Below are 11,747 nucleotides of genomic sequence, written 5' to 3' on the forward strand. Positions count from 1 at the left end.
GTAGCAACTGACCCTGATGCTGGGACAGAAGAGAAGGGTTCAGAGGGAGAATCCAAGGAGGCTCCAAGAACAGGTGCTTTAAAGTTGGATACCAAAAACTGTCGAGGCCAATTTGGAGCAATCAAGATGAGGAACTTGGGCTTGTCCTGTTTTATCTTTAGTAATACCCAAGGAAGTAGAGGAAGAGGAGGGAAGGCATATCCCGAAAGGTTTCTCCAGCTGAAGGACAGGGCATCCACTTTCCAAGCTGTTTTGTGGAATGACCTGGTGCAAAATCGAGGCAGCTGATGATTGAGATGGGATGCAAACAGATCTATCTGGGGACATCCCCAAACTGCAGTAATCCTGTTGAATAAGTTGGTGTCCAGCATCCACTCGTGAGGATCTAAAATGTTCCTGCTCAGGCTGTCTGCTAAGAGATTCTGTTCTCCTGGTATGAATTGGGCCTGGAGATGTAGATTCAGATTTAGAGCTGTGTCCCATAAAGCCATAGCTAGTCTGCAAAGGGGGTACGAATGAGAACCCCCTTGCTTGTTTATGTACCACATGACTGTGGTGTTGTCTGTGCAAATCAAAAGAGGCCCTGGATGCAAAAGGTTCTTGAAGGCTAGAAGAGCATTTTGAACTGCCAGCATTTCCTTCAGATTGATGTGCCAGTGAAGATGATCCTTTGTCCATGTTCCCTGCTGGCAATTGCCTAGAAAATGTGCTCCCCAAGCATAATCAGAGGCATCTGTGGTTATGGTTTGAGAAGGTTGAGGAAGACGGAAAGGCTTTCTTTCGTTTAAAGCACACACCCTGGACCACCAAAGGAACTCCTTCTGGAGGCAGGGGATCAGAGGAATCAGAGTGTCCAGATCGTGGTAATGCTGTGACCATACACTTTTCAGATACCATTGAAGCTTTCTCATATGAAGCCTTGCATTTGGGATCAACAGAATGCAGGAAGCCATGTAGCCCAGTGCCTGCAGGAATTTCCTTGCAGTAAGCTGAGGTAGAGTTGCCAAAGTCTTGAAAATTGAAGCCAGCTGTATTTGTTTTTCTGTAGTGAGGAAGGCCCTTTGTAAGGTTGTATTTAAGAGGGCTCCCAAAAATACCATTTGTTGAGAAGGGATCAAATGTGACTTTTTTGTGTTCACTGAAAATCCCAGTAGGAGGAGAAGACGTTGAACAAAATCCAGATGTTGAAGTAAAAGATCCTTGTTGTCTGCCTGAATAAGGCAGTCATCCAAATAGGGGTAAATCTGAATCCCCTGGAGTCTGCAATAAGCCACTACTGGTGCCAGGCACTTGGTAAAGACTCTGGGCGCAGTAGATAAACCAAAGGGCAGTACAGAGAATTGAAAGTGTCTCGAACCTGCCTTGAATCTGAGGAATTTCCTGCGTTCCTGCCTGATGGGAATGTGTAAATAAGCTTCCTTTAGGTCCAATGTCACCATCCAGGCGTCCTGAGAGAGCATTGGAATTAGCTGCTGCAGAGTAAGCATCTTGAATTTTGGAATTTCCAAAAAGGTGTTTAACACAGAAAGGTCCAGAATAGGTCTCCATGAGTTTTGTTTTCTTGGAACCAGAAACAGTCTTGAATAAAAACCTTTTCCCATCTCTGAGAGTGGAACAGGCTCTATGGCGCTCATGGCCAGAAGAGCATCCACTTGATTTAAGGCCTCTGACCACTGATGTTTTGGCAGATCTGGCCAACCGAAAGCCCTTGGTAGGGTATGAAAGTGGAATTTGTAGCCTTTTAAAATCACGTCCAATACCCATTTGTCCTGGGTAATATGAGTCCAATTTCTGTAAAAAAGAGAAAGTTTTCCTCGAGAGGGCATCCAGGTAAAGAGGTCCTGTAGCCCAACCGAGAGAGTCATTGAGTTTGCTTTCTTTGAGATTGGGATCTGTCTTCTCCCCTTCTAGGTGAAGAAGCAGTCCATTGTCTCGATCTGTAGGAGGCCTGAGCTTGGCCACGACCTCTGGAGCGTCTATATCTTCCCCTTTGAGGCCTGTCAGACGTGGGAAAGGACCAATTTTTGGAGGGCCAATTCCTGGAAAATCTAGGAGGCTGAACTTGCAAGAAATCTTTCACAGTTTGCATAGATTTTGCCTTTTCTTCCATCTTTTTAATAACCTCCTCAGCCTTAGATCCAAAAAGAACATCATGCTGAACAGGGGCATCTAATAATTTAGCCTTAACCTGTTCAGGCAAAGTTTGCTCACGAAGCCAAGCATGTCTCCTGATAACAGTACCAGAGGCTGCGGCCCTGCAAGAAGCATCCAAAGCATCAAAACCACAATGCAAGCTATGTTTGTTCAGTTGTTCAGTTGCATGCAATACATCCTGTAGTTCCTTATCTTCTGCACATGCAGGAAGGGAAGCAAGCTTTTGCTTTAAAACAGACAAAAGAAATTGCTGATACTTAAACATATGAAACTGGCAATTTAAAGCCCTAACAGAAAGGGTAGCAGAAGTAAATACCTTTTTGCCCCACCTGTCTAAGGCCCGAGAATCCTTCTCAGAGGGAATAGGATTCTTAGAAGTAGCAACTTTAGCAGCCTTAGAACCCTGAGATATAGTTTCAGGATCTGCAGAAGGATTCTTAAATAAGAACAAATGAGACTCAGGAACCCTATAAAACCTATCAGGCTTAGAGGGAGCAGGAGGCATGGAATCAGGATTCAAATTAGCCTCGGAAAAAGCATCATCCACAATGTCAAGAACAGGAGGGATAGCCAAAGGCCTATGTTGAGGAAGAAGAAGGAATTCTCTAAGCCTCTTCTTGGAAGCAGAATAATCCTGACCTTCCCAATGAAAATGTTCCCTCATCTCATGTAAGGTTTCCCAAAAGAAAAATCTTCAGGCGGAGAGGCAGGGGGCAAGGAGTCCTCAGCATCCGAATCCTCATAAGGAGGAAAAGAATATTCCTGATCAGAGGAAGAGACAGAAGATATAGAAGCCTGGTCAGAGGAATCCATAGGAACATCCTGTCGAGGCCTTTTCTCGGGGGGGGGGGGGAGAACCCCTAATCATTGTAAGCAAATCTTCAGCCATCCTTAACAATTGCTTCTGTGTCCTGGGAGTAGATTCAGAAGTAGCTTGAGCAGGAGCTTTAGACTTAACAGGAGTCTTTGTCTTTGCCTTTGAAATAGTGATGTAAGTAGGCCTGAATACCCCCTCAGAAGCCGGTACCTGCACAGCGGTTCCGGACCCACCTGAGGGAGCGACGTCTGAAGGTCCTGCAGCAGATAAAATAGAAGGCCTTGATGGCTCCCCATGGGAGTCCGTATCGGCCATCGGTTCAGAAGTGGCGAACGACAGGGGCTGCAAAAGCGCCTCACTGACGACAGCCGAACCGGACGCTGGCTCCAGCTGCAACAAGTCCTGTTTGGACCTCGGAGGCCTGTCTTTGTCTTTGCGCTTCTTTTGAATTCCGGTAGTGTCCGACGACATTCTATAATTGAAGCGTCTGCCAAAATAATTTAGAGCCCAATCGTACCTGCGCTTGATAGTACGAGAATTGAACCTGGCACAGAACTGACAACAAGAAACGTCGTGGTCAGGGCCTAAGCAAGGTAGACAGTAAGAGTGGAAATCTTTATGAGGTATTTGTTTCCCACACGATATACAATTATTAACTTTTTCTGACATCGGAGGAACAAGAAAAAGATTCCCCAACGGGGTACTTAGCTTTGAGAAGAGAAGTAAAAACTTTGGACCGAAAACAACAAAATACGCTGTTCGAAAATCGCCAACCAACAACTTGCGAGCTGCTTTCCACCGCACGGCAAGAAAGACTGGTGAAGATGGCGTCGGCTGAGGGCTATGTACCAGAGCGTACTGACGTCAAGGTACTAGCTTGTACAGCCGACGCCGGACCCAGACTTTGGGATTCTGGCCGACCTCGGGCTGCCTGCCGGCAGGAGCACCCTACAGTTATGACTGCAACAGTGTAACACGATGAACATCAGCTCATGTGCCTGTATCACCACACATATACACAGAAGTTATGGTCACTGGCATAAAGCCAAGCACAAGTTCCTGAGCACACCTCTACACATTTCCCCAGGTCATCTACAATGAATAAACATCCAGGAAAACTACCCCTCATCAAATGTCGAATTTTGGTGCAAGTCAAAATGAACATGCGTAGTAAGAACAATAACGCTGTCATTTCATATACTGAAATTTTGTTACATCTCAAACTTCTGTGCTAATCCATGGAAGAATGACCAAGTTATTTATGTGCATATTCAAACCCTTTGACATTATGCAAAAAATGAGTGTTAAGACAGTGTTTTTCTTTTAAACTAATTTTCTACACAGCTTATGTTACATTTTTTGAAGCCCATTCAACAGCGTTCCCAAATAATAATACTATCACTGCTTCACCATCATCAGGTAAGAGACATGTGCATACCTGTTCTCAAAATGAAATCCAATAATCTCCTTAAGATAATATTCAGCGAAGAATCACGAAAGGATGCAAATCCAGTCACAGTATCTTCAGCTCCTGATGAGGTTGACAAAGACTCAGCATCTAGCATAGAAATATACTGAGAGTCTCTAATGGCAGCAACCGAAACCATCAGCTTTTGCTCCGTACGAAGCGACTGGCTCAGGTGGGCAGTGAGTGTGAATACCGCCCCTGCTACAACTGGCATAAGTTCTTGAGCAGCGTCCTCATTCAGTATCTGAAAAAGAAACGGCAACAATAAAGTGAAACAACATGAACACTTATGCACATTTTCAATGAAAAGCAGACTTGACTACTTTTGCTGAAACTATGCTACAGTGACTAAATGGATACATGACATCAGAACATCTCCCCTGTAGGTTTATATGCAAACGCTGGAATCTTAAAATTATTACAAATATTCTACCTATAAGGGAGTGAAACCAAGATGGCACACTAGTGACAGCTTTAATGAAAATCTCTATAGTGAGAATTATTAAATATAAGGAAAAAGGTAATATTCAGTAAGGAATTCTACTTCATTACCATACCAATGGCACTTTCAAAGAATATTTGAGAAATTCAGCCAAAATAGACAAATTTCTGTCACATCTAGTTGGGAGGGTGGCCTAATGGTTAAGGTGTTTGCCTTGCAAACACAAGGTGCAGGGTTCGAGTCTCACAAGGGACAATTGGCTAGGCTTAAAATGCCTCGCAAGGGCAGTTAGCTTAGTGCTAATCTATGAATCTATGAATCTTTCCTTGTTATACTCCAAGAACTAAGAGTCAATGAGCTCTTCTAAGAGTTATCCCTCTGAAGAATCTCTGAAGAAAGATTTCCAGCAAATGCTAGCATCAACATAAGAACCTTTATTGAAAACTGACACTTTCAAGACAAACTGGATAATGTGCAGGCTAACTGTATGAGACAACAAATCTCACAAACACTGGATATTGAGATTGCTGTGTCAGACATAGATGGAAGACTGACAGAAGATAGAATACTTACAGAAATGTTGCTAAAATGGAATACTTGGTTGCTAAATAAAATTGAAGATCTTGACAATCGTGCAAGGAGATGAAATACAAGAATATTTGGTCTTCCAGAAAAGAAAGGACAAGGAGATGGTTTCATTTTAATCTACTTGGATTCATAAATTTATAAACCTTCTGGACAAATCTCTGCTTTGGTAATGGCAGAGTCCATTATTCAATGGGTGAGCCTATTTCCACTAATTCTATCACACCATCGACATCTATTGTAATGAAATTCTTGTCTTACTTAGACAAAGAACTTGTCTTAAAAATACTGCTCAGTCAAAATCTATACTGAAGTGTCATCAGATCTGATGATTATGTCACTAAAACTTTGAAAAACAGGAAAATATGTTAGTCACTAATAAAACTACTGAAACAAAACAGTACAGTTACTGTATCCTGCAAGACTCAATATATTCTTACAATCTGGCACAAGAATTGTTAATAATCTAGAAGAGGCTACTTATTTTGCGAAGAACACAAACCTTGTAGCACTTGCTGATGATATGGACTGTGCAGCTCCTTCACTTAAAAGAGCATTTGAGAAATCAGTTCGGTTGAAGTCCAAGAAACAGAAAGCATAATATAAACCTGTGTCTGACTGTCAGGCACACAAAAAGACCTGAACTTTACATTAGTGACCTACAACTTTCTTTAATGTTACCTTTAACCAAGGGGAATAAAATCTTTATATTATAATATGGGAAGTTCACATCTAACAATTATATATTTTAAACTTTCACTGTCAACTTGGAAAAAACAGTCACAAAGTAAGACTTCATAATTTAAGAAATTGCTTGTTATTAACCTTCTTATTACAAGTCCCACACTGTTAATTTGCCTTATCTGTGTTCCATCAGTGTAATGTTGCCTACTTATAGCACTGCATGAAAAGAACTATTATATATTTATTGTACTACAGTCAAGTAGCTATACTTAGTACAACTACGATACATATCTTAATAAGAATTGCCGATTTCTACTGTGTTTGTGTTTATTCATTTCTTCTACTTTCCTTATTTTAACAAATCTGGTGGTCTAACAATACCAGGCAGTTTTGATGTAAACATTACCATAAAGTATTTTCCCCTACATCTGATTCTTTCATTTTTGGTGACAGGGATTCTGCTTTATAAAAACATACGCAATGATGGAGAACAATGAACAAAATACTGTCAGCTGAATCGTACACCCAGCTGGGACACTAGCTGCTGTCAGCTGAATCGTACTCCCAGCTGGGACACTAGCTGCTGTCAGCTGAATTGTACTCTCAGCTGGGACACTAGCTGCTGTCAGCTGAATCGTACTCCCAGCTGGGACACTAGCTAGTCAGCTGAATCGTACTCCCAGCTGGGACACTAGCTGCTGTCAGCTGAATTGTACACCCAGCTGGGACACTAGCTGCTGTCAGCTGAATCGTACTCCCAGCCGGGACACTAGCTGCTGTCAGCCGAATAGTACTCCCAGCCGGGACACTAGCTGCTGTCAGCCGAATCGTACTTCCAGCTGGGACACTAGCTGCTGTCAGCCGAATCGTACTCCCAGCTGGGACACTAGCTGCTGTCAGCTGAATCATACTCCCAGCTGGGACACTAGCTGCTGTCAGCCGAATCGTATTCCCAGCTGGGACACTAGCTGCTGTCAGCTGACTTGTATTGCCAGCTGGGACACTAGCTGCTGTCAGCTGAATCATATTCCCAGCTGGGACACTAGCTGCTGTCAGCCGAATCGTACTCCCAGCTGGGAGACTAGCTGCTGTCAACTGAATCGTATTCCCAGCTGGGACACTAGCTGCTGTCAGCTGAATCGTATTCCCAGCTGGGACACTAGCTGCATAGGGAGAGCTTTTGCTGTCTCTCCAAATACTGGTCTGTTAAGTGGCAATTCTTAGTTTTTTGCTGAGGCGCTTTGTTTATATACTTATATATGTCTGCTACTCCTGCATGTCCCATCATTGGTTCACTAAATGTTTTATATGTATGGACAAAGAGCTGGTGCTTATTTTGAATTTAACTCTGCAATAAGGGGAAAACAAATGGCAAAATGTGCCCTTTTTGTGGTTTCATGCACATACAGATCAAATATGACCAGACTGCTGACATAAGTTGGTAAATACACTATGAACAACAACTTTAAAATACTTATAAATTGATTTAGATGCTTATATTTAATGGGATGTTAACATGTGCTACACTGAAGCTATACCCGGCTTCTATGTTTTATTGAGTTTCATTCAAGTGATTTGCCACTTTACCTAATCACAAGTTGTCTGGAAGGTGATCTAATCACAGTTGATCTATGTTACTCTCCAGTACTTTCACCAGTTATGACCAACAATGAGGACAGTTTAAAATTTTTACAACTGGAATTAGTTTTCTTACAAACGTACCAGTAATATTGCGGTTTGCTTTATCACAGTGTGCCGGACTGTGCAAGCTGGTGGTCCACTTACAGGGTTTATCCCACACTTTCTTCTACTGTAGTGTGACTAAGGAGTTGTTAAATGTAAGCTGGGGGACCTGGCCACCCTACAAAAAACTTTTCTGGCTTTTTAAGTTATGCTGAATTAGATGAGGTTTGATGAGATACATTTGTGTTTAGCTATTCGGATTTTAGATTAAATGACATATATTTGCTATGTTTTGTCTTTCATATTATTGCAATGACTAACGTCTTAATATTATATATGCTCCTCCTTAAATAAATGAAATACTATAAATATTTGATTAAACAAATTTTAATATGTTCTCAGACTTGATAGGATACTGCTAAAAGGGAGGAAAGGAGGAGGAAGGACAGCGAGAAATCAACCTGCTACTGGCAATGAAGCATTCTTTATAGATGTAAATATTACCTTGTATGTTTTTTTTTCCAGTAGGCACCTTATGAACTCTAGATTTGTCTCAAAGATGCATACAGTTGGATTTATTTATAACTTTTGTTATGTCTATGTGGTTACTCACTGGATCTCTCCTCTTTCTTCCTGTTTGCTCACTGCTTTTGTTTTTCACTTGAGAGCAAGGGTCTATCTTGTTCATAGGTAGGTACTAGGCTATTGGCCCTAGGGCCTATGTAAGCCTAGCCAAACAGTGCCCTGGCTTTTGCCACCCAAGAAAATTATTTTCCTGTGCCCCTATCAAGCAGAGGCACAGAAGTGATCCCCAGGGTGAATTAAATATCTCCCATCCAATCATCAAGATTTTTCTTGAAGAGTGCTAATGAGGAGCTTTGTTTGATACAGATAGGTAGTTTGTTCCAGAGTATGGGAAGTCTCTGGGACAGGAATCTATCCCTCCAGCATGTTCTGTTTATTGTGGTGACAAGGTTTACGACCTTAGAGTGTGTAGCTCGGAGGGATTGGGATTTCTTTATGTGGAACATGTCCAACAGCTCTGGGTTTGACATAGCTTTGTATGTTAGGCAGAGATTGCCTCTGAGTAGGCGATATGCGACAGAGTAAAGCTACAGTTTTTTGAGACGGTCTGCATAGGGCATCTGTTTGAGGCCGGTAATCCTCTTTGTGAGGCATTTCTGTGGCCTTTCCAGTTGTTGTAGATGTCTTGTGAGGTACATACGAAAAGGGGCGTTGTTCTCTATAATGGGTCTAATGAGTGATGAGTAGAGGGGAACAATGACCTCTTTTTTTCTGGATGAGAAACCTTTTGTGATGAGGTGTGCCATGTAGAAGGATTTCCTGACTATTGTGGTGATGTGACTATCAAAGGAGAGACTACTGTCCACTTACCTGTGTCCCAAGGTCTCTTTATCATACTTTCGGTGTTAAGTAGACTACCACCTATGTGGTAGTTCATGGGTACAGAGTTTTTACCAAAAGGGACGACAATGCACTTTTTGGCATTGAGCTTGAAGCCATGGCTTTGACACCAGGCATCTGTCTCATTGAGGCCCTTTTGTAGGATGTCCACATCGTTAGGAGTTTTGATTATGTTTCCTAGTTTGCAGTCATCTGCGAACTTTGTTAGCCAAAGACCTTCTGTGTTGGCCTGTACTTCAGAGAAGTAGATACCAAACAGAACCCTGTGGTACTCCACTTGTCACTGGTCTGAAGTTGGATTTAGAGTCTGCTACTTTCACAGTGTGGGTTCTGTCAGTGAGCCAAGTTGGCAACCCATCTTGTGACATAGGGATTTATACCTAGTTTAGTGAGTTTGTCTATAATTCCAGAGTGGGGGGTGGGGGGTGGTGTCAAAAGCCTTGGAGAGATTTAGATAGGCTGTGTGAACCCCCTTACCCTCATCTACGGCTTTGGTGACCGCTTCAAAGAAGTCTATCAGGTTTAGGAGATATGATCTGCCTTTTACAAACCCGAACTGGGTAGGGTCCAGAGTTTGGAGATTACCACTGTCATTGTTTATAAGTTCCATGATGATACGCTCCATAGCCCTGCAGACCAGGCTCATCAGGCTAATGGAGTGGTAGTTCCCGGGGTCCGTGGTGGCTCCCCCTTTGTGGAGTGGGATAACCATTGCTGTGTGCCATTCAGTGGGCACAAAGCCTGAGATGAGGCTATGATTGAACATGGTACTTAGGTGAGGTGCCAGTTCGTTCTGTAGTTCATGTAGAACGCAGCCTGGGATGTTGTCAGGTCCCATAGATGCTGTGTTCTTGGCTTTGGAGAGTGTGTTTTTTTACCTGTGCAGCCTTGATTACAAGTACTTTGCATTCTTCCGGTATAGAGATGGGCCCTTTAGGGGATGAGAGGGGGGTAACGTTAGCAATGAACTTGTCTGCCAGGATGTTGGCAATATCAGTTGGTTCTGTATATTTAGTGCCATTGTGCTGTAACTCAGAGCAGATCTGAGTTTTGCCATTGAGATTCTTGACATAGCTATAGAATGCTTTGTGGTTGTCTTTAGAATCAGTGATGACTGTTTTCGTAACTAGCTTTGGAGGATTTTATGAGGGATCTCAGCTTCTTACTGAGGCTGACCAGGGAGTTCCTCCAATCACGGGATTTTACTCTTTTTTGCAACAGTTTTTTTCTTCTGTTGTAGAGTTTGTTTATAGCAGGGGACCACCAGATTGTCTTCCTTTTTTCGGAGGATAGCATTGTGGTTCTGTTAGGGATTGCACAATCCATGCACTCGTGTCAGTGCTTATAAAGTGCAATTGTATAGGATTCAGCAGCCGTATCTCTACTGTCTGTCAACATGGGTGTTGTGAAGTTTGCCACTTCTGCCTTAAGAAGCGTGAAGTTGGCTTTGGAGAATTTTTTTATGGTGGTTTCCCTAATAGGGGGTGGGGGTAGGATGTGGATGTCTAGGGTGATTTGTTTGTGGTTGGATCTGACAGAGGAATTGACCTCTGGTGTGGAACACCGATTGCCCATGTTGGTAATGACCAGGTCTAGGATATTGCTGCCCCTGGTGGGGGTGTGAATAAGCTGATCCAAGGCATTGGAATTTATGAATTCCAAAAAACATTGAGCACAACAGTTGGTACACGAGTAGTTTTCCCAGTTAATGGCGGGGTAGTTGAAATCGCCCATTATTAGGGTGTTAGGTTGTACCCTAATATTTTCCAGTGTACCAAGAAATGAGGAGTGGGAATCCTGGGGCATGGTTGGGGGATCTGTAGCAAGCTACAATTTGCATTGCGGTCTTGCCCAGAGTTAGTTGCACTTGGATAATCTCAGATGCATTATGCTGAGCAACTAGCCTGGAGGTGTGGATATCCTTAATGAATATGGACACACCTCCACCTTTAGTGCTTCGGTCCAGGTTAGGTGGCCGAAAAGTGTGGTATGAATTATAGCCTGGTAATGCAGGGGTGCTCTCTGGAGCCTTGAGCCAGGTCTCTGTCACTGCACAAATGTCAATGTTCTCCATTTTAAGGAGTGCCTCGAGTGAGTGCATTTTGAGGTTTAGACTTCTAGAATTAAGTAGCATTACCCTCAGATTTTGCTTGCTTGTACCTGTTACGGTGGTGAATTTGTCATTTGAATCTTGCCTAAAAAAGACACTATAGGGGTGGCAAGAGCCTTAGCCAGTATTCGGAATCCTAAGGGCGACAGGTGCAGGCCATCTCTGGCAAAGCATCGTGGTTTGTCGATCATGTCATCCCAGCAGACAGATACTGGATCCCCTTAGAATGACACCAGAAGCTTAGCCAATTGTTGAAGTCAATCATTTTGTCCTTGTACTGTGGTATCCTTCTGGGTGATGACAGGATGCTACTCAGGGCTAGTGTCATACCTGCCAGGGCTACAAGATCAGAAAGCTCCTCCATGTCTCTTTTCATGTA

General features: G+C 42.9%; 1 protein-coding gene across 1 annotated transcript in view; it reads right to left on the bottom strand.

Annotated features, from left to right (window-relative positions):
* The window catches only part of NUP205 (nucleoporin 205), a 1,199,422-nt gene that overhangs the window by 450,918 nt on the left and 736,757 nt on the right, over nt 1-11,747 (bottom strand). The window contains 2 exon segments of the mRNA XM_044087173.1: nt 4,410-4,683; nt 6,841-7,353. Coding sequence (XP_043943108.1) covers nt 4,410-4,683; nt 6,841-7,353 — 787 coding nt within the window.

This window comes from Protopterus annectens, chromosome 11.part0, assembly GCF_019279795.1.
Source record: "Protopterus annectens isolate FY-2018-M chromosome 11.part0, PAN1.0, whole genome shotgun sequence".
Lineage (NCBI taxonomy): Eukaryota > Metazoa > Chordata > Ceratodontiformes > Protopteridae > Protopterus > Protopterus annectens.